The sequence below is a fragment of the Phocoena phocoena genome, chromosome 13, assembly GCF_963924675.1.
Source record: "Phocoena phocoena chromosome 13, mPhoPho1.1, whole genome shotgun sequence".
NCBI classification, from domain to species: domain Eukaryota; kingdom Metazoa; phylum Chordata; class Mammalia; order Artiodactyla; family Phocoenidae; genus Phocoena; species Phocoena phocoena.
Genome location: NC_089231.1, coordinates 33,236,954 through 33,261,194, shown reverse-complemented (window position 1 = coordinate 33,261,194; position 24,241 = coordinate 33,236,954). Strand labels below are relative to the sequence as shown.

The window sequence follows — 24,241 nt, the reverse complement described above, 5'->3', positions numbered from 1 at the left end:
TCCTAAACTGAAACTCTGTCCCCATTAAACACTAATTCCCCAATAGTTACTTCTCTGTGTAAAAGAGACATACATATTTGACTTCATTTGAGTCCTTGTATGTGAGTATCTAGGAAAACCATTGACTCTGGGAGGTGTTCAAGAGTGGGGTTCTGCCCTTCTTTACTTTGGGCTCTCATTCACTGGCTGCAATCTCTTACGTCTCACATGCCGATGTTGTAAAATGAAGGTTTTCTCTAAGGTATCTCAGAGTTCGTGAGACATGCATCAACTATTTCCCTGTCTTGAGGTCTGCAGTGTTTTAAAATAACAAAAGCAAAATGAAGAAAAGCTGAAGAAAATTTAAAAATTCATAGTGGTTTGACCTGAAAAAACATAGTTACAAGGAACATGATTTTTTTTTTTCCTCATTCTGCAGTGTTTTTCTAGGATTGTGTGTGTACTGAACACTAAACAAAGTGTTTATGTAAGGAGTCAATCGTTGACTTTGTGACTCTGCCATCAAGTCCAAGCTGAGCTCTGCCTAGTCACCCTTGACCCTTTCTAATTCTTAAACCTTTTCTGATTTTAGGCTTTGACGAAGTTCTTGAAATGTGTTAATTGGGATCTACCCCAGGAGGCCAAACAGGCATTGGAACTTCTGGGAAAATGGAAGCCAATGGATGTAGAGGATTCCTTGGAGCTGTTGTCCTCTCATTACACCAATCCAACAGTGAGGCGTTATGCTGTTGCCCGGTTACGGCAGGCAGATGATGAGGTCCATTGTTATTCATTACTCCTCTTCAACTGGGTGCATTTTAAACTAGAGCCTGATTATGGACTCTGTGTGTTGTGTGTGTGTGTGTGTGAGAGAGAGAGAGAGAGAGAGAGAGAGAGAGAGAGAGAGAGTGTGTGTGTGTGTGTGTGTGTTTGTGTGTATGAGAGAGAGAGAGGGAAATTTTTAAAAGGGAACTGGATATACTATGTGTGTTTGCAGAAGCAAAATTAAAATATTCCTCCAAGGACTCCTCTGAAATGAAAATTTACTTCCTGACCTGTTACGTGATAGGCCAGTCTCTCCCAGGACATTTACCTGGCAGTAGAGCTTGTATTGCTCTGTCTGGAAAAAGGAATTCTAGTGAAAAATGGTTTAATGCAGTACCAGCTAGGGAATAATTCGGATTCCCTCTATCAGTCAGTCTACAACAAGCCACATTTAATTGTAGCCTTGAAAAGCCCTTGGGGCCTTTAAAGCATAGAGGTGCATGGTCATCATATTCTCTTTCAAACCCCTCCTTTAAACTTTGAGCTACTGACAATTATGTTTATATGTAGATTTTCTGAAGGTGGTTTTGAATCCTCTGGAAAGAAAGACTACAAAATTATGGTGGCTATTTATATACATATAAGGCCACCAGGGAAGGTAGAAAACTCTGTTGACCCAAAACATTGCTGGATTTTGAATTTTAGTAATTTCCTAATAAGGTAGATGAATTCACTAATTTTTTTACTTACTAATTTTTATAGAGGGAATGTGTTCTCAAACATAACCTAATAGTTTATGCTAGCCTGCAAGGCTTATGGAATATGGGATGACTTTTCTCAAGCCTCAATATATATAGAAGTGCCGATCATTATTTTGAATTCGAAGTGGTATCTGAATTCCAAGAAGCAAAATGCAGCATTTATTAAGGTTGATAGTTGTATATGTATTTAATTACAATAAAATTTAAACACTGAAGTAAGTAGTATAGTGAATGCTCATACATAATTTACCCATCTTCAGCAGCTGCCAACTCATAGACAATTTGTTTCATCTCTAACACCAATTATTCTCTCCTCCCCATTCCCTACCCTCCTCTAGATTATTTTGAGGTAAGTCTCAGATATTGTATAATTTTATTGGAATAGGATGTTTTTCACTCTGCTATCAAAGAGCAATTCCTAGCATTGTGATTCAGCATATTATCTTCTCTGTTATTGTTTTTACTATATCACAAGTAAAAAATTATTACAATATTTATTTAAAATAGTGAAATGTTTGTTTTGAAATTCATTAGAAATTTCACTTTAGTCATTAAGTCTTTATCTACGTTTGACATGAGTCAAACAGAAAGGCCTCTGGGCTATAGTTAAGATAGTCCCCCTCAACATGGGTTCAGACTTTAAATAGAAATACTGTAAATCATTGTTTTTGATTGCCTGACTTGGTTGCCTTACAAGCTTAGAGGCTAAGCATTTGATTGTCTCTGGAGTTAACAGTATTCATGCAAGTACTGAACTATTTCTAGACCATTTTATAATTTTTGTTATGACGTAAAGAATAATGATAGAAATACTGCATGCATCCTAAACTGAAAAATATGGTTGTTAGTTTTGGGGTGTTTTTTTTTTTTTTTGCGGTACGCGGGCCTCTCACTGTTGTGGCCTCTCCCGGAGCACAGGCTCCGGACGCGCGTGCTCAGCGGCCATGGCTCACGGGCCCAGCTGCTCCGTGGCATGTGGGATCCTTCTGGACCAGGGCATGAACCCGTGTCCCCTGCATCGGCAGGCGGACTCTCAACCACTGCGCCACCAGGGAAGCCCTTGGGGTGTTTTTGAGGTTTGTGTATACTTAGCTTAAAAATAAAAGGTCTTTTAGTTCAGTTTCTACTGACTCTTCAGATGTATATTAAGATTTGAATTTTGTCTTTTCTCTGACTATGTACCTGTATGTCTTTGGGAACATATATTATTCTCACCTCGGTTTCCCATCCAAAAAATAGTGATAACAGCTGCTTATGTCACTTGACAGTTATGAAGAAAAAATTATCTGGGGCAGAATTTTGAAAATTGTACTCATACAGTTATGCTGAAGGATTGTAAATTTATATTATGTCAATTTTGTACTAAAATCATTCATGTTGTACCTTTCATCTCTAATCGGTTTAAAATTTCTCCTTGCTTTTGCTTTGTCTGTGGGATAGTATAACATTTATGGTTTTATAAACTTCAAATGTCTTTTGGTATTTCAGAGGATAATATAACCATATATTGGGTTGGTCAAGAAGTTCCTTTGGTTTTTAAGTAAAAGACACATTTTTCATTTTCACCAAGAACTTTATTGAACAGCGTATTCACCATTTTGTTCCACCACCATCTGCCATTTTTCAGGCAACTTCATAATTCCATCTTCCCAAAACTTTTTATCTTTTTGAGCAAAAAACTGTTCCAGGTGCCTTTTCCAGTCTTCCAGGGAATTGAAATTTTTTCCATTAAGAGAATTTTATAATGACCAAAATAAATGGAAATCCGAAGATGCAATGTCTGGTGAATACAGCAGATAAATCAGAACTTCCCAGCTATAACAGTTTTTGACTGGTCATCAAAGAAACATGCGGTCTTGCGTTATCCTGATGGAAGATTATGCATTTTCTGTTGACTAATTCCGGACGCTTTTCGTTGAGTGCTGCTTTCAGTTGGTCTAATAAGGAGCAGTACTTGTTGGAATTGATCGTTTGGTTTTCCGGAAGGAGCTCATCATGGAGGACTCCCTTCCAATCCCACCATATACACAACATCACCTTCTTTGGATGAAGATCATTCAGCTTTTGGTGTGGTTGGTGGTGGTTCATTTTACTTTCCCCACGATCTCTTCCATTCCACATTATTGTACGGTATCTACTTTTCATCTCCCGTCACAATTTGTTTTAAAAACAGAACATTTTCGTTACATTTAAGTAGAGAATTGCTTGTGGAAATACGGTCAAGAAGGTTTTTTTTGCTTAACTTATGTGGAACCCAAGCAACAAAGTGATTAAGATAACCAAGCTGGTGCAAATGATTTTCAATGCTTGATTTGGATATTTTGAGTATGTCAGCTATCTCCTTCATGGTATTATGTTGATTGTTCTCAGTTAATGTCTCGATTTGATTGCCATCAACTTCAACTGGTCTGTCCGACCATGGAGCATCGTCCAGTGAGAAATCTCCAGCATGAAACTTCGCAAACCACTTTTGACACGTTTGATCCATCACAACACCTTCTCCATTCACTGCACAAATCCTTTTTTGCATTTCAGTTGCGCTTTTACCTTTCTTGAAATAATAAAGCATAATATGACGAAAATGTTGCTTTTTTTTCTTCCATCCTCAATATTAAAATGGCTACACAAAAATTCACCAATTTTGATAAGTTTTTTTTTAAAGGCATACTTGATATGACAGCTGTCACAATACGATCTAACAAAATTGTTTTGAAAGAAGTTAAAGACAACTAAGTGCCACTAGAGCCATCTTACGGAAAAAACATGAGCAAACCTTTTGGCAAACCCATAATGATATATAATATAATTATATAATCATAGCATCAAAGATACGTCAAAGGTAACTTTGTCTAAATATCCACATCTTGGATGACCAAAAAACTTGAATGAAAAATATTGTGTTTTATATTTGGGCAGTCTGATTTTTTCAATATGCTGTAGTCCTTCCAGTAGCTAGACCTGCCAGGCCTTTATATGTGCTACTTCATCGTCCTAGTGGAGTCTTCCTGCTGTTCATCCTTAAAGCTGTAGCACAGACCTCAACATCTCTGAGAAACCTCTCTTAACTATTCCAGGAAGCAGATGGCATTTTTGTTTGTTTATTTCCTAATCCCACAGTATTTGGTTTGTTCCTTTACTATATGATATTATCATCTTTTGTTTTCTGATTCGCTTTGCTTTTAAATTGTAAACGAAATAGTAACATAGAAAGTAATATTCCTTTAACAACTCCACTTCTCCAGCCGTTTTTTATCCCTAGAAAGGTAGCCACTCTTATATCTTTTCATATATTTTCTATGCAAATTGCAAGCATATACATGCATGTATGGTATATATTTACACCTCTTTAAAAATTAAGAAAAATAGGAATATCCTATACATATTGTTAAAAACTTGCCTTATTAATTGAACAGTATAATCTTGGATATTTTCTCATCTTCAACACATATATTTGGTGTCCATAAAGTCTGGAAACATAGGCAAATGAATATCAAGGCAAATGATGTCAAAGGCACGTTTAATCTGTAGGAAAGCACTGTGTTTTTAGACTTAATGGATACCTGTAGATGTACCTTATTCCTTTCAAAGAGCAGCATAATATTTTACTGCAAATTTATTTTATAATTTATTTAACCAGTCAGCTTCTTCTGGTAGGCAGTTGTTTTCTAATCTTTTGCTGTAACTATTTTAGTGAATAGACTTTTGAATATATGTTTTTCCATATTCTTGAATAAGTAGCTTACATTAGAATTATTGTCACAATATATATGCCTTTTACATATGCTTTTTTCTGATAATTCTTTGTGAACCTTCTGTTTTTATGCTTGTATCATACTTTTAAAAATTGCAGTTGCTTCATAATAACTTGAAATATATGATTGGATAAAATCCCTCCCTTTCTTTTTTTCTTAAACAATTTTCTTTATAATTTTTGTATATTTATTCTAAATTTAGAACAATTTTGTCATTTTCTTAAAACTCCACCAGAATCTTACGTGGAATTACATTACATTTATATATTATATTAGGGAAGATTAACATCTTTATGATATTAAATCTTCCCTCCTGGAGATACACAATTATTCCAGTCATAATTTTATAAATTTTTTTTCACATTTTAAAACATTATATTTATTCTGTGACAATTGTTACTATTATGAACTACCTCACCCCTTTTATCTCTTATTTCTGTTTGTTGGTTAAATGTAAAACTGTGTTTTTATTTTAATGTTTATATGTTTTATCTAATGTCTGTAGTGATGTTTCTTGATAGTTCTGTTAAGTGTTAGGTGGGTCCCTGTAATTTGTAGGTATAGCATCATGCTGTCTGAAAAACATTGATATTTAATATATACTATGCATGAAATAGATGCTGAATTCCTAATGTTAAACTCACCATACATTTGTAAAATAAATATTAATCAGTCTTTTAATATTTTTCTGAATTTGATTTGTTTAATGTTCTGTTTCAGAATTTTTAAAAGCCATATTTCTTACTATTGTGTGGCTCAAAAGGAGAGAGATTCCCCATTAGAATTTGAGGAAGAAGTAGCATTTGAGATAGACAATGAAGGAAGAGAATTTTCAGAGTTGAACATGAGTTTACATGAGCAATATGAGCAAAGGCAAAGAGATTGAAAAGTACAGGAAAAATAGAAAATATTTTGCTTTAACAGAAGTGTGGGATATATGTAGCTGTCTGGGAAGCAAGGTCAGAACCCATGTATCTAACTGTAACTGTCGAACTGTAAATGTCTATATGAAGAGTTACGCTTAATTCAATAAGAAATGGGAGTGATTTTGACAGTGAACGTTGCATTTATATTCTGAAGCATTAGAATTAACTTGTTCTTGAGAAGAATGGTGATTGCTATCTAGATAGTATTTCATAGCTCTTGGGAAATTTTTACTTAATTGCCTGAGATAGAAATATGATTTTTTGTTTGTTTTGTTTTACTTGTATGCTTATGTCCTTCATGCTTGGAGGAATTTTATATTTTCCAAGATGTGCCTGTTTAATGAGCAAACAGACTTTGTACTTACTACTGAAGTTAATTCATTTTCATACAGATGAAGGAAAGTGTAGTTTGAATACAGAATACCAGATGACTAACATAATCAGATTATGATGAATGACTTAAAAAGAGGAGTTTTCTTCCAAATTTCTCCTTCCTGGGGAATTTAATAACAATGCAGCGTTTTTGATTTCATGTAGTAAGTCTTTTCTATACTTGGGAAAACACACTAGGTGATACATTCAGCAGCATTTCCAAAGCATGCAAGGCTAGCAGTGAAACTGAATTACTTATACCTCCTAAGGAGGATACTTGATTAATCTATTTTCTGTTATGTAATTTTGTTTCTTAAAATAAGCATATAAGCATACCTAGCTGTTAGATGCCATAAATCTCAAATAAAATAATAGAAAATCAAACATTTATTGATCCAATTAAAAATTGTTTATAGAAACAGAACACTATAGAGATGCTTTGGTAGTCATTTGATTTCCCTGGCCACTGATGCTGATATATTTGAGTAAGAATTAATAAGCCAGTTAACGTTTCATTTAATTTTTTTGAGAAAAAATGGTATTTACTGGTAAAATCATGTATATTGCTTTTTGTAATTAAAAGAAATGTTGACTGTCAATATAAGAAAAAATTATGAAAAGAATATATTTTGGTTTAAGCAAGGGAAAATACATTTTTGGGAAGTAGTCTGTCCTCATGGAATTTATAAAATAGTAGAAATGACAAAGAGTAAATAAACAAGTAATTACAAATGCCATAGTTGTTATAGACATGAAAGGAAAGAGTGGTCCATGAAATATTTACAAGGGATTTAACCTGGTTTCTGGGCTTAAGGAAAGGTGACTAAAATTGAACTGATGGTCACGAAGTCTCAAATTATCTAATTATGAGTTTTAAGCGCCTGAGTGGCAATTGGAACTGGAAGACAATAGATGCTTTAAATTTTTTTTTTTTTGAGTTTAGTGAGTTTCTTCAGTTTGTAATTATTTTTTGTTTTGTTTTTTAAAATTTGTTTATTTATTTATTTTTGGCTATGTTGGGTCTTCATTGCTGCATGCGGGCTTTCTTTGGTTGCGGTGAGCAGGGGCTATTCTTCGTTGCAGTGTGTGGGCAGCACAGGCTCTAGGCACAGCAGGCTTCAGTAGTTGTGGCACGTGGGCTCAGTAGTTGTGGCTCACGGGCTCTAGAGCTCAGGCTCAGTAGTTGTGGTGCACGGGCTTAGTTGCTCCACGGCATGTGGGATCTTCCCAGGCCAGGGCTTTAACCGGTTGGCAAGGCAGATTCTAAACCACTGCACCACCAGGGAAGCCCTATAATTATTTTTAAAAGCAAAATTTTTGGAGTTTTCTTAGTAGTCATTGGGAAGGGCTAAGAACTACATTTATAGAGTAAGATAGGAAATATTTCCATTCTGAAGATTAAATCTAGAGTAAAAACTACTCTGTTGACACTTTTTTAGTCCAAATTATTTCGATTGTCAGTAGAAGTATGAGAAATTTAGATTTAGAAATTTGTTTTCTTCAAGCCGTTATTGTTAGTTGGCAGGAAAGTAAACATTTCCTTTAAACAAGAGTGTTAAAATGTCTGTTTCATTGTATTTTCCATTTAAGAAGCAACCCAAATTCTCTAAACTCTGAACTCTTTAAACTCCAAGTTCTCTTTAAAATAAAAAAAGGTAATATTTTTAAAAATCCCAACCAGAAAAGATTATGAAACAGAAACTTAGAACACTTGAAAATTTGGAGTTTCTTATGTAATCTTAGACCTAAAATGCCGTTATCTGATCTATTGCTGAAAAAAGGAACCTTTGTTAATTTCTCAGTTTTATATGAACCATCTCAATCTTTTTTGTTTTCGTTTTAACCTTGATTTTGAGATACTATTTTTTTTAATTTTTTTATTTTACATTGGAGCATATTTGATTAACAATGTTGTGTTAGTTTCAGGTGTACAGCAAAGTGATTCAGTTATACATATACATGTATCTTTTCCTTTTCAAGTTCTTTTCCCATTTGGGTTATTACAGAATATTGAGCAGAGTTCCCTGTGCTATACAGTGGGTCCTTGTTGGTTATCTATTTTAAATATTGCAATGTGTACATGTCAGTGGGATACCATTTTAAACAAGACATTTACTGGTCACTTACTCTGTGCCAGGCACTATTCTGTGACTTTTTTCTATTAATTGATTTAATCCTCACAACTCAATCTCTAAGGTTTATATGATTATGGCCATTTTAAAGGTGAGGACCCAGTGAGGCACCAAGAGGTTAAGAAACCTAGTGATCTGCCCAAGGTAACACAGCTGATAAGTGGTAGATAAGAGTAAATTGTTAGCTTGATATTTAGGAATAATTAGATGTAACTTGTCTATAATCATATTGCATTTTTTCTAATATTAGCTTATTTTTTGTTTGTTTGTTTTCCAGGATTTGTTGATGTACCTATTACAGCTGGTCCAAGCTCTCAAATATGAAAATTTTGATGACATAAAGAATGGATTAGAACCCACCAAGAAGGATAGTCAGGGTTCAGTGTCAGAGAGTGTGTCGAATTCTGGAATAAATTCTGCAGAAATAGATAGGTACGGATATACAGGGAGAAATTATTTTCAAATCTGATAGTTTTCCACCTTTTCAGATTGTCTTCTTTTCTTTTTCCCCAGATGTACTGAACCCTAAGTTGGAAGTTTTACCAGTGAATATGGCATGTGCACTCACAGAACACAAACCACTATATTATAGGGCAGTGTTTTGCAAGCTATAGAGTCAGAATTCCTTAGTTAAAATCTTTACTCTGCCACTTACTAGCTGTGTAAACTTGTGTAAATTAAATATTCTCTGTGTGGCTCCAGTTTCTCATCTTAAAAACGGGGATATAGCAATAGTAACATTTAAGGATTGTTGAAAGATTAAATGAGTTAATACATAAAGCATTTAGAAAAGTGTCTGACACATGGTGCTTTGTGTCAGATATTGCTATTCACGCAAAAAAAAAAAATATCTTATTGTAAAGTTGTATTTTTTATTGACTGTTTTTCACCTCTTCAGCAGTTAAAACAACCTGTTAGTTGAATTGAAAGTCAGCTATTAATAGTAATAACAATTAAGAACTCCCACCTCTGTAGCAGACACCAAGAGATGGTCCACATATATTAAACCTGTTATTAGTAATCCTCTGAGGTAGGTATTCATATCCCTAATTTAGATATGAAGGACTTAAGGAGAAGTTAAGTAAATTGCACAAAGTTATTTATTTTGCAAATTAGGTAGAGTTGACTCCATAGCCCTTGTTCTTTCTGCTTTGCCATTTTGCTTTTCATAAAATCTTAAAATTTGAGATAAATAGGAACATTTGGGTAAGAAATCTGAGGCTAAGGTATAAAGTTGTTTTGTGAAGGTCATGAGATTTGTCAATGACAGAAGGAGGTCTAGAATTCAGATTATCTGAATTAGTACAATTATTTTGATTATCATGTGAGTTCAAGGTTATATTTCTGAATTTTTCATAATGATAATGCTGTTTTTTATCTTCTGTTTTTCATTTGCAGGAGAACTGAGAAACAGGAAAAAAGCATTTTTTCTTACGTAGGCTGCTTTGTGTTTTTCTGTTTTTATGAGAAGAGACCCCTTACATTTTCTTCCACTGTACATTGGAGGCCTTCAGTCTCTAATGATGCTTATTTAACTTCGTCTTACTTATGCCCCCTAGAACGTTTTATTGGAAGTCTATTTAAAATTTCATGATAGGTTGTAAACTAAAACCCAGTATTTCCCAAATTATGGTCTGCTGGTCACTAATATGTATGTTTTCTAAAAAGGTTAAAAAAGGTAGGGGTTGTCTCGTGGTCAAATATGTTTGGAAGATACTGGCTTAAAGTACAATGTACTTTTTAAAAAAAACTATAGTATTTATCAGAAACTTTAATACATGCAAACTTGCACATACATCCCAAAGAGGCTATTACCCGTATTCTCTGACTATGCAGCCTCTTTTTCCAGAACATAATGTGACTCTAGTGCTGCACAGAACATACTTTAGGAAGTAGTGCTTTAACCAGACACAGTTGAGGTGAACTATGCTAAAAATGTGTATCTTCTCTTACAGAAAGAATATTTTACGTATCAGTGATATCTCCTATTATTTTTTCAGCTCCCAAATTATAACCAGCCCTCTTCCTCCAGTGTCTTCCCCTCCTCCTGCATCTAAAACAAAAGAAAGTTCAGATGGTGAAAATCTGGAAGTGAGTACAAAGCTTTTCAGGTTTCCTATAGGAGAGATCCTACAAGATAAACATTTAATGTTGGTCTTGAAAATATTGATTTTTGATTAATAAACTAAATATTACAACTTTATTAAATAACCTGGTTTATGATGCATGTTTATACCTTTTCCTCCCAACAAAAAGTGCCATCTTCAGTTCAAGGCATTTTATTGGTGCTTTGGACATATAAATGAATTCAAATGCAGTGTGAAAATAAACTGGGCTTAAATATTTTTTTAAGGAAACTCAGAATATTTATTGTTAACACATTTATGAACATTACTGTAATTGTTGGTGTTTGTGATTACATTGTAGAAATGTATGACTTTGATACTAGGGGAAATACACTAAGCTGCTGTTTTTAGCTTATACAGAAAAATTAAGTTCTTTTAGCTAAGCAGAGTAATTTTTGAGGTACAACAGGTCTTTTTGGCTAGTGCTACTCTGAAAATTATATTTGGGAGTGCATTTGCAGAAGTTGATCTAGTATGTATTGTTGATTTTTCTCCCTAAGACTTCTAATTTGAGAAGAATCTTTCACACCCTGGATGTTGAAAATAAATAATACATACTTGATATTAGAAAGAAGATTGTTTTTTTAAATGTATATATTATTGCTTTTAGTAAAATTTTAGGAGTTAATGTTGATAACTGAGTGACGTTTGTTTTCAGTATTAACTGTTAACCAGAGTTTGCTTGTCTGCTTACCTCTTGATGTATTCGAAAATACTGAAAAAAGGAATTTTAAATTACAGGATCATAGAATCCTTAGGGGAGCCCTTTGAGGAACCATTCACCTCCAGTTTCATTATTTTGCCCTTTGAAAACTAAGGGATTGATTCAGTAATCAGTTCATTCACACGTTTTTGTTTTCTTTGTTTTTGTTTTTTTTTTTTTTTTTTGCGGTACGCGGGCCTCTCACTGTTGTGGCCTCTCCCGTTGCGGAGCACCGGCTCCGGACGCGCAGGCTCAGCGGCCATGGCTCACGGGCCCAGCCACTCCGCGGCATGTGGGATCTTCCCAGACTGGGGCACGAACCTGTGTCCCCTGCATCGGCAGGTGGACTGTCAACCACTGCGCCACCGGGGAAGCCCGAAAAACTAACTCTTTTCATGGTTTGGATGATACCATACATCCCTTGTTTTCCTCTTCACCTCTCTGGCTGTTCCTTCTTGGTTTCCTTTGTCAGCACTTTCTCCGCTGCTTGACACTTCATTGTTCCTCAGGGTCCTCTTCTTTTCTCAATTTATCCTCTTGTACTAGGCTGTAGTGATAAACTCAAATTTATATTTTTAGCACATTTCTCTCATCTGAGTTTTAGATTCATATATTCCAAATATGATCTCTACTGTATATCTGACAGTCATTTCAAACTTGATGTTTCAAAATACATCTCTCTCCCCCACACACTCTTGCCTGTTTCTCACTTGGAATTTCCATCTGTGATGTAACAAATCAACCCGTTTGCTAAATCCATAAATTTGGGAATTACTGTCAATTCTTATTTTCCTTCCTACTTCCTCTCCATCAGCAAGTTCTATTAATTATATTTCCAAAATATTTTAATAATCTGTTACTTCACTCTATCTCCACTCTCACCGTTTACTCTTCTAGACTACTGTAATAGCATCCTGACTGATCTCAGGTCTGTACTATTCAGAGCAAATAGAGTCATCTTCAGAAAATGTAAATCACATCATCTCACTCTCCTGCTTTAGATCTTTTGTTGAGTAGCGATTGCTTTGAAAATAAAATCCAGAATGGAGGTGGCTGCTGTGGCTCTGGCTGCCGTGGTGATGGGTGTCTGACCCTGATCGCAGGTGGTGGTGAGGTACCTTGTTTTTCTGACAAGAATTGACCATGTTGGAAGGAAAGGAAGCTATCTGTGCAGACTGCTGTCTGTGGAACCTTTGAAGACGACAAAATAGTGTTCGATTCTGTAGGGGGCGCCTCTGGATCAAGCTATGGTGGAAGATGTTCCAGAAAGACAAAAAGCGACAGAGCAGTAGCAGCTCCCAGAATAGTGAAATCAGTACTAGGAGCAAGTCTGTAGATTCCAGCCTTGGAGGGCTTTCTTGATTCAGCACTGTGGCAAGCCTTGATATTGATTACACCCAGAGCTCAGTACAAAGCAACAGTCATTCAGATACCTGTGCAGAATTTCGAATAAAGTATGTTGGTGCCATTGAGAAACTGAAATTCTCTGAGGGGAAAAGTCTTGAAGGGCGACTAGACCTGGTAAATTATATAGATGTCACCCAGCAAGATGGAAAGATGTCTTTTGTTCTCTGGAGGAAGAATTTATTAGTTGTTTCTAAGTATGGTATAAAAGTATCCACATCAGATCAGTATGATGTTTTGCATCGGCACACTCTATATTTTATCATCTGGATGATCTGTTATGATGATGGTCTGGGGGCAGGAAAAAGCTTATTGGCTCTGAAGACCACAGATGGCAGCAACGAAGAATACAGCCTGTGGGTTTACCAGTGCAGCAGCCTGGAACAAGCACAGGCAATCTGCAAAGTTTTATCCACTGCGTTTGACTCTGTATTGTCATCTGAGAAACCTTGAATTCTGCAATAAGGGGAAGTAGACTTCATGTGCAAGTTCAGCTGTTTTCTCAATAGTTCTGTTTTCAGTCTGTGGTGTTGAACTATTATAGAAATATGAGCTATCCTTTGCTCTAGATTTTCTGAAGAAAATGCAGTGTATAAAATAGCAATCATTTGTTTTTCTGTTAAAATGTGTCTTATTTTTTTTTTTAATAAAAAAGGCACTTCTCTGGTGGTCCAGTGGTAAAGAATCCACCTTCCAGTGCAGGGGATGTGGGTTCCATTCCTGGTCAGGGAACTAAGATCCCACGTGCCGCGGGGCAACTAAGCCTGGGCGCCACAACTACTGAGCTCACGCACCTCAACTAGAGAGACTGTGTGCTGCAAACTACAGAGCCCATGCACCCTGGAGCCTGCATGCCACAACTAGAGAACCGCATGCCACAACTAGAGAGAAGCCCGCACACTGCAGTGAAGAGCCCGTGCACCACAACGAAAGATCCTGCATGCCTCAACGAAGATCCCACATGCCACAACTAAGACCCAATGCAGCCAAAAAAATAAAATAAAATAAATAAAATAAAATCCATACTCAGTAGCGTGACCTTAAAGGTCTTCACAATTTGGCTTTTACCTACCTTTTCAGCATCCTTTACTTTAGTGTTCACTATATTTCAGCTACATTGAGCCTTTTAAAAGTTCCTTGAACAGTTAGGTTCAGGGCCTTTGTACATATCGTCATTTTGCTCTTGCCTAAATATCACATCCTCATTGCTGCCTTCTGACCTCCCAATCTAAACTATTACTGTGACTTCCTTTAATGCTTCTCTCCTCCACCAAATGTTAAGCTTCCAGGAGGACAAGGAACTCTGCAAACCATGGCGTCCTTAGCCTCTCACATATCACCTGGTTTAGAATAAATACTGGATGGTGGGATGGAGGGATAGATGGATGCATGAAAATACGATCTGTGACATAGATATGTAGATGAAAACCGATAGGCAAATGTAGACTCTCTTATTTCCCCCTTGTTAATAGCAGATGGTAATATAATATGTATACATTTCTTTTAATTCTTTCAGCAAGATCTGTGTACCTTCTTGATATCAAGAGCCTGCAAAAACTCAACACTGGCTAATTATTTATACTGGTATGTGAAATAATTTTTTGTTTATTTTCTCATCACTGTTCAAGACTGTTTTTTCCCATACTGTAAACAAAAAGGCAGTTTAAAATAAAGTATGAGCAATCATCAAAAGCCTATGCAGTATTTATATCTAGCTGTATTTCTTTTTTTATTTTTTTAACATCTTTATTGAGGTATAATTGCTTTACAACGCTGTGTTAGTTTCTGCTTTATAACAAAGTGAATCAGTTATACATATACATATGTTCCTGTATCTCTTCCCTCTTGCATCTCCCTCCCTCCCACCCTCCCTATCCCACCCCTCCAGGCGGTCACAAAGCACCTAGCTGATATCCCTGTGCCATGCGGCTGCTTCCCACTAGCTATCTACCTTATGTTTGTTAGTGTATATATGTCCATGCCTCTCTCTCGCCCTGTCACACTAGCTGTATTTCTTTACAGCTGTGCTAATGGAAATGCTTATTAGCACCAGAGTTTCTCTTCCTTTCACTAACTTTCCAGGATCTAAGATAAAACTGGGTAAGATAATCGTTTTTTTCAGTTTGATGTCTGCTTGCCTTTTATGCTATTTAAGTAGTGTAAGTATGATACTTCACTGTCCTTCAGGAGTATGTATTTTCACATTATTTACTAAAACACTGGAATCATGCAAGGACAGAAAATTAGAATTTGAAGTTACTTATACATGAGGAAACTAAGGCAGAGGCATGATGTAGCTGAACTTGGTAAAACCTGAACTAGGATTGGATCATTTATCTCACATTTTGCCATTTACAGAGTATTGTCAGTGACCTTTTCTCATTTGTTCTGTGAAGTTAAATAGGGCAAGTGTAAGTATCTATTTTACATGAGAGCAGGTTTCCTGAGTGAGTTACATGAAAGAAAGAGAGGAACTGAGGCATAGAAAAGCTAACTGATTTACTGAGACACAATTAATGTGAAGCATGGCTCCCTTTATCTGTCATAGAATTCTAAAGTGTAAAGAACAAGTAGCTTAAGCCACAATGAGAAATATTTTGGTTCAATTAAAAAAAGCACAAGGATTAAACACTAGACAAGAGAGCCTTATCTAGTTTTATAGAGCAAACAAAGGGCAGAGCCAGTTGGGTAAGCTCTACCTGAAGCTTTCTGTACATTTGAGAGAACATTTTTTTAAACTTCCTGACAGACTTGATACTTTTTGTTGTTGTTGTTGTTGTTGTTGTTGTTGTTGTTGTTGTTGCGGTTTGCGGGCCTCTCACTGTTGTTGCCTCTCCCGTTGAGGAGCACAGGCTCCGGACGCGCAGGCTCCGCGGCCATGGCTTACGGGCCCAGCCGCTCTGCGGCATGTGGGATCTTCCCGGACTGGGGCATGAACCCGTGTCCCCTGCATCGGCAGGCAGACTCTCAGCCACTGCGCCACGAGGGAAGCCCAAACTTGATACTTTTTTTAACTGTAGAAATGATCTCTGATCTAATCTTACTGCTCAGTTTACTGCGGTTAACTTAAACAGTACAAATTAATAGCTGTTCATTCTGAAAGGTAATTGTTTTTGAAGAATAGTGAGGTGTTTTGCTTTCCGTATTTTAGACTGAGTTGGAGAACTGTCCTGTAGGTCAAATCATTAACTTCATTTTCCCACTCTCCAAACATAATCTTATCTGGATACTGCCCTTGTAGCCAATAAGCAGATAAATAAATCAAAGGCTCTTTAATAAACGTGGGTGTTCATTACTTACATAACAAATATTTCTTTAGTTTCAGCCTTCACGGTTCTCTTCTCATTGAAGAAAAACCACTTTCAACAGTCTTAACTAAATCACTCATTTTTTCCCCTTTCAACAATCTTAACTAAATCACTCATTTTCCCCCCACTTTGGGACCTGTAATTGTATTTTTCCTGTTGGCCTTAGTAGTGGGAGGAAAAATAGTTCCTTGCTTTTACTTTAGAATTTAATATAATATTCATAAACCACGTTTCCCTCACCGTAACTTTCAGTATGTCCTTGAAAATACATCCACAAAATGTTTTGGCTAGTTGTTAATCACCATTTTTACTTTGAAAATTTTTCTTAGAAATCATTGTATCACCAGATAGGTACTATTTCCTTTTAATGTAACCTCTTGCTTCCTAATGTTCTCCATATTCTAATCTGAATTCTTAAGTGTATGTCTATTCACTGGTGTTATGGAAAAATATTTCCTCATAAAAATCTGGGTAAATAATTCAATGGAAATTAAAAAAAAAAATGTGTGGGGCACAGTGCCAAGGTTTGAGTAAGTACTTTTAAGCTTCTTAGGTATTTAAAATTAAGGTTTTATATATTTTAAAAATCATTTACTAAGAATTCCTTTATAGATATTTTTATTTCCTTGTGATATTCATGGAAAGTTTACTCTGGCTCAGAATTTATAGTCTAGAGTAGTCACTATTATAAGAGCTGTATGTATGTATACTGATTATGTGGTGTTTAAAATTATGTATTTGGATTTGAGTATAGACCAGATTTCATTGTAAAATTTGAAATTAGTTGAGATAGCATCTTTGATATCTTATTTCAAGTAGGAAGAGTTTTCAAACCATTCTGAAAGCAGCTGAACAGTAGGAAACCTATTAGATGAGCAGTTTCCAACGAGGCAACAGTTTCTGTTCAGAAAGAGCACTTTGTTTTCTCCATAGATAATAAACAAAGTACAGCCCTAGCTCCCAGTCTTATAAGCATTCCATCAAACTTAGATTTGATTTGTGTTTTCCCACTATGTCTCTGATTCACTGATGCAATAGCATGTGCTATGTCTATTCATTCTCTGAGGAGTAATTGTTTTTCCCATATTTATAGTCTGCATATTTCATATTCAGAAACACTCATGGGGAAGAAAAAGCTATTGATGTGGACTTCTGACTTTGGTACACACCACTTTTTTGATTGTAGGGTGAAAATATGGGAAATAATTTCAAATAATTGACTTAAAATAATCATTCTATTCCTTTGAACCTGGACAGAATAGTATAAAAATATTAATCACATGTAACAATTTATATGCCTCTCAGTCTAAGTTTACTCTATTATAACAAATGTATTAAAATATAAATTTTACTTGATTGTGCTCTTTCCTTTTGAACATTTTGAATTTCCTTGTTCATTTGTTCCCTTTTCATTGATTTAAACAGGATTCCTGCTATAGTTGAATCCTTAGAGGCCTACAGTAGTACAGACAATCCTTTTAAAATGAATAGTGTCAACATTTTAAACCTCAGAGGGGAGTTATAGTCTCCAGTCTGTAAAGTGTTGGGCATCAGGATCTATAAATTGTTGCAGTTTTTTTTATTTTTATAGCTATTCCAGTATGTTGAAATTGAAAGTAAACTCTGGCTGCCTTGACATGTTTTTCTATAAGTTTTAAGACCTTTCAAGGTAATAAAGGTTATTTACCTCACAAAATGAAATTGCCAGGAAACAGGTAGCCCACTGATGTCATCATACGATGGGTACCCAGGCAATTTTGTCTGCATTTCTACTTGAAGATGACAGGTTTCAAGGAAGCACCTGAGAGTGTTTTGTAGAGTTTCCTTACTGCTGAGAACAGAGAATTCAGAAGTGACTCAAATCTAGGTCTTCTAGTCTTTATCTAAATTTGTCCTTCATTTTGGAGATGACACTGTCATTTTTATTTTAGATGGACTTTTCCTTTGCATAAGAACTTTGGCTTGAATGATTTTGAGAGGTGTTTGGTATGTGACCTTTATCACGTAGCTGCAGCCATTGTGTTTACTTGGCAGTCAATGGGACCTGAACAAAGCAGTGGAGCCGTATATTATGGTCATCTGTATTACTCCTTTAGAAAGGAGTTGCCGTGTAAACACAGGAAAACACAATGAATACACTAAGGTGATGGGAATAGTCAAGGACTTTAAAGGGTTAGAGAGTATGGACTGGGTTTGAATCTGTATTGACAGTTTCAAGATTGAAAAATGCTTTCTTGAATTTTTGGTTTAGAACTCTCATTCTATAAGGTAGATATAGTGTCAGGGTTTAGTTCCTCATACCACTTTACAGAAAATTCTATTGTTAGGTTATACAACTCTGAGGACTTCCAGATCACCTGGGAAGTCAGTGGGAGAAGGCTCTTAACTTTTATCAACCTTTAAAACATTTCTTTGTGTAAGACTATATTGTGTATGTCAAGGGCTACTAAAGATTTTTAAGATGCGGAATCTGGCATCGGTTTCTTTATAATCTCTGAAAGGAGCTAGGAGTAAATGTGTGAAACAGTGACGAGCAAGGTAACATTATCACCACAAGTTGTATGAGAGGCTGTGCCTGTTTTAGGAAGGCAGAGGAGAAAGAAGTTGTTAGGGTTTGCAAAAACTTCCTGGAAGAGACGGAGTGTCACCTGTATTTGAAGGGTGGGTAGAATAAGGAAAGGTGGAGGTCGGAAGGTGTTTCTGGACAGCACCGAAACATGAGTGAAAGCACAAAGTGGGGGTGGTGGGGAGTCGAGCTGATTGGAGTGTGAATGCATGAATTGGAGATGGTGGAAGTTTGAACCAGAAGCTTATGGCCACAGAAACTGTTTTAAAATAGTAGAAAAGCAGGAACCATTGATGTTTTTGTTAATATAGGTGGGACATGATGAAGGTAGTTTAAAGAAGAAAAATTTGGATGATTGTATTGATCAGTAAGGGGTTTGTTTTTAGAGTTAGAGAAGCTAGGTGAGAGGTATCTGCTGGTTGATTCCAGACAGGGCTTGCTAGTAGTACAGTACAACTACAAGAAGCATTTTTTAGGAAAAAATCAACAGAGCCTAGTGACTAATTGGATATAGGTGTTTGAAGTGAGGGAATGTAATCTACGTTTGGCTCTAGATGCACAGACCACAAATTAAACACAAAGTGCCAGTTATAGTTTTAGGTAGAACCTGTGTTCTCTGGTTTGGTTACAACCTCACGTGATTCAAACTGTAGCCTAAATGCCTGAAATATTGATAATGCCTTCAATTGAGATAGAAAAGTAACTCATTTAGTGTGATAACTTCAGTTTTACACATCTTCTGTTAAAAATGACAAGCAGTGTCTTGAAAAGGGGATCTTCTGCTTGAAAATTAGGGTAGTTGAATATAAAAGCAGATCACCTAATGACATGCAAAGTTAGGCCTTAGATGTGGGAAAAGGGATATATATTCATATTTGAGAATTATCAGCATTGAGATACTTGTTAAATCCATGAAATTGGGGTCATTCATTCAACAATAATATATTGAGTATTATGAACCAGGCATGGAAGTGCTGAGGGTATCAAGATGGACAGGTAAGCTTTCTGCTCTTATGAAGTTTACCTTCTAGATGGTTAACTATTTTCTTTTCAGAAATAGTATAAAGGAAAATAGTAAGCCCTGTGATTTGAGATTTGTGAAATACTATCAGTTAAGGAAGTTAAAAAGTTTCATGTGGTTTTTAAAGGTCAAACTGTGAGAGTAAGCTTAGTAGAAAGAATTCTAGCCGAGGACCCCAGAGTCCAGGGTTCTGATTTCAGCTCTTCAGTCAACGAGTTGTGCCACCGTGGGCAAGATACAGCCACCTCTAAGTTTTGCTGTTGATAAAGTAAGCAAGTTTGAAACTGCACATCATTATCCACTGAAATCAATTTTAAGGCTCACAGTCTAGCATTTGTTATTTAAAGAAAAGTGAAATAGAACAGAGTAACAAATATTAACATATTGTTCATAGAATATTGCTTTGTGAAATTTTTTTCAGTTTTATGCATCTGTGTGCACACGTGGGCTGTGTGTAACGAGTTGTGATCTAAAATGTATTTGTTAGTATGGCTTGTTCCAATCAGAACAGTTGGAAACACTGGATTAAAAAACCTCTAAAATCTAATCCAGGTCATTATTTATATGATTATATGAATTGTATAAGCAGTTTAGGTTTAAGACTATATTTATATTTAAAATTTTTTAACTCTCTAAAACCACAATTTTATGATGGAAAAATTGAAGATTATATATGGAATTTTGAGAAATGGGGAAATTGGATATGAAAGGAAAAATTAAGATTTTAATTTATCTTTCAGAGGTATGTTAATGAAAAAAGCTTCAGTGTTGTTGTTGTTGTTGTTGTTGTTTTTCCCCAGAATAAGAGAGCCTTATGTAATACCAAAAGTATTACATATATTTTGAAAATATTTTTGTTCATGAGTTACTTGGTAGATTTGTGAGCTTATATAATTTCTGAAGATGTTAATGCTCTGTGTACCTCATAAAGCATTAGGAGAAAATGCTCATTTTGATGCCAAATTTTTTAGAAAGTCTAGGATATTGTACACATTAAGGCATTCTGTTATTAATTTACCTTTATAGAAGGTTATATATGTTGTTCCTGAATTTTCAGCTTTAAAAAGAGTGACAATAAAATATGTTTCATTACTCCCATTAATTATTTTTGCAAATGTGAATTGATCTGTTTTAATGGAAAGGCATAAGTGTTTACAAAATGATTCTGAGTTTCATTTCACATTTACATGAATGACTTAACATTTTTAAGGTATGTGATAGTGGAATGTGAAGATCAAGATACTCAGCAGAGAGATCCAAAGACCCATGAGATGTACTTGAATGTAATGAGACGGTTCAGCCAAGCATTGTTGAAGGTAACCATTTAATGTAGGGGTTGGCAGACACGGTGCATGGGACATATCCGGCCTATTGCCTGTTTTGGTATGCCCTATGAGCTAAGGATTTTTATTTTTAAATAGTTGTAAAAAATCACAAGAGGAATAATACTTTGTGACACATGAAAATTATGTGAAATTCACATTTCAGTGTTCATAAGTAAAATTTTATTGGGACATAGTCATGCTCATTTGTTTTCATATTGTTTGCGGTCACTTTTGTACTCCAATAGGAGATAAATATCTGGTATGGAATCTCTATAGTCAACAAGACCTAAAGTAGTTAATCCTTGGCCCTTTATAGTAAGTTTGTTGACCCCTGATTTAATAAAATAAACCTATACCTGGAACAGAAAACCCCCAAAGCTTTGCTTTTTTATTTCACTCTCTGTTTTCTGTTTTTATTTTTAAGACTAGGTTTATTTATATAAATCTGGTAATGATCATATTACAGATACTTTCTATATAACTTATATTTTTGCTTTTATAGTTTCTAGAGGTATGTAAGCCATTTTTCGCCCGGTATTCTTGTGATTGTTAAGGCAGTGTCACAGTTCAGTCAGCAGAAGGTGCATAGGCAATGAAAAGAAAACTGTCACGACGTTAACTGTGATTTGCTGTAGAAATGTAATATTTTACTTCAGAGCATCTTTATCTGCTGTTTCATGTTTCATTTAAATTTTCTTAAAAACTTAAGTCACATCTTATTGAACTCTTTGAGTCTAAACTTTTGTACAGTTCTCAGAGGCCAGAGATTCTCTATATCTAACTGACTAGCAGATAAGCAGTTGGTCCTCTCATAATCTCTGTCACTTATAACCTTTGTCATCCTGTGAGGAAATTTCAGTCTCTTTGAGCATAAATTTCCATCTTCGAAATAAGGATGACAATTGCCAAGCTGCCTTTATCAATGTAATTGGAGAGACTAAATGGGAAAATGTTATTTTATAATATTTTATGAACTGAGAATTACTACATGAGACTTTATAGCATTTAGTTTTTATGACTTCTGTTTTACTAAGCAAGCATATCATATTACTCTTTGAGAACTTTTTTTTTAAGTATATATTTATTTCCCTGAGGATAGTATTGTTTCTGCTGTATGCCCAGCACATTTTTGAAGAAATTATAGGCTTCCAGATATTTATTGAACTGGTGAGTGAATACATTTTGGGTGAATGAATTCTATCTTGTCACATGGTTGCGTGTGGGAAAAAAAGTGCAATTTTTGATAGACCAGTATTCGCTGAAGATTCAGTTAATTTTCAATTGTGGAAGAGTTGGCGGTGTTTAAGATAACAGGTTTATCATTCTCTCTGAATAAAGATAATTTTTTTCAATACTACTTTGTGTTGAAGTTTGTGGCTATTAAAAGAATAAAGATCACCCATGCTATTGAAGAAACCCTAATCATTATGCTACATAGAATTAATTTTTCTTTCCTTTGAATCCCTTCAGGGTGATAAGTCTGTCAGAGTTATGCGTTCTTTGTTGGCTGCACAGCAGACCTTTGTAGATCGGCTGGTGCACCTAATGAAGGCAGTTCAGCGTGAAAGTGGAAATCGTAAGAAAAAGGTAAACCTTTGGGCTTTGCTTTCTGTTTATGACTAATAATGTCTTGGTATCATAAAATACTGAGTTTTGGTACTGTCTCTTTGGTTGATATATTTTATGGAATTCTTATCATGCAATTACGGCCATACCTCGGAGATATTGCAGGTTCTGTTCCAGACCACTGCAGTACAGCAAATATCACCATAAAGTGAGTCACATGAATTTTTTGGTTTCCCAGTGCATATAAAAGTTAGGTCTACACTATACTGTATAGTATAGACTATACTGTAGTCCGTTAAGTGTGCAATGGCATTATGCCTAAAGAAAGCAATGTATATACCTTAATTAAAAATATTGCTAAAAAACGCTAGCCATCATCTGAGCCTTCAGAGAATCATAATCTTTTTGCTGATGGAAGGCGTTGCCTCGATGATGTGGCTGCTAACTGATCAGGGTGGTGGTTGCTGAAGGTTGGAGTGGCTGGGGCAATTTTGTAGAATAAGACAACAATGAAGATAATTAATCTTTGCCACGTCAGTTGACTCTTCTTTTCACTAACAATTTGTTTTCACTGTAGCATGCAGTGCTCATTGGCAGCATTTTTACCCATAGTAGAACTTCTTTCAAAATTGGAGTTAGTTCTCTCAAACCCTGCCACTGCTTTATCAACAAACTTTATGGAATATTCTAAATCCTCTGTTTGTCATTTCACCAACATTTATAGCATCTTCACCAGAAGTAGATTCCATCTCAAGAAACTACCTTCCTTTGCTCATCCCTAAGAAGCAGCCTCTCATCTGTTAGTTTCATCATGAGTTTGCAGCAATTCAGTCACAGTTTCAGGCTCCCCTTCTAAGTCTAGCTATCTTGCTAGTTACTTCTTCCACAGAAGTCTTGAACCTCCCAAAGTCATCCTAAGAGTTGGAATCAACTTCTTCCAAACTCCTGTTAATGTTGATATTTTGACCTCTTTCTATGAATCACAGTTGTTCTTGATGGCATCTAGAATGGTGAATCCTTTCCAGAACATTGCCAATTTACTTTGCCTATATCCATCAGAGGAATCACTAACACTCACAGCCTTATGATAGTATTTTTTAAGTACTGAGACTTGAAAGTCAAAATCAGACTTTGATCCATGGGCTGCAGAATGGATATTATGTTAGCAGGTATAAAAAACATTAACTCACTGTACATCTTCACCAGAACTCTTGAGTGACCAGGTGCATTGTCAATGAGCAGTCATATTTTGAAAGGAATCTTTTTTTTTCTGACCAGTAATCTCAACAGTGGGCTTAAAATATTCAGTAAACCATATTGTAAACAGATGTGATGTCATCCAGGCTTTGTTCTTCATTTATAGAGCAGGCAGTAGATTTAGCATAATTCTTAAGAGCCTTAGGATTTTTGGAATGGTAAATAAGCGTTGGCTTAAACTTCAAGTTGCCAACTGCATTAGCCCCTGACCAGAGAGTCAGCCTGTCCTTTGAAGCCTTGAAGCAAGGCATTGACTTCTCCTCTCTAGCTGTGAGAGT

The 24,241-nt window shown here is 35.6% G+C and overlaps 1 protein-coding gene and 1 pseudogene across 1 annotated transcript in view; both read left to right on the top strand.

Annotated features, from left to right (window-relative positions):
• Positions 1-24,241, top strand: part of PIK3C3 (phosphatidylinositol 3-kinase catalytic subunit type 3) — a 153,661-nt gene that overhangs the window by 67,778 nt on the left and 61,642 nt on the right. The window contains exons 10-15 of the mRNA XM_065889387.1: positions 572-757; positions 8,965-9,119; positions 10,688-10,778; positions 14,437-14,504; positions 21,026-21,131; positions 22,611-22,727. Of these exons, the coding sequence (XP_065745459.1) occupies positions 572-757; positions 8,965-9,119; positions 10,688-10,778; positions 14,437-14,504; positions 21,026-21,131; positions 22,611-22,727 (723 nt within the window). The remainder of the gene's footprint in view (positions 1-571; positions 758-8,964; positions 9,120-10,687; positions 10,779-14,436; positions 14,505-21,025; positions 21,132-22,610; positions 22,728-24,241) is intronic.
• Positions 12,774-13,373, top strand: LOC136133138 (integrin beta-1-binding protein 1 pseudogene; annotated as a pseudogene).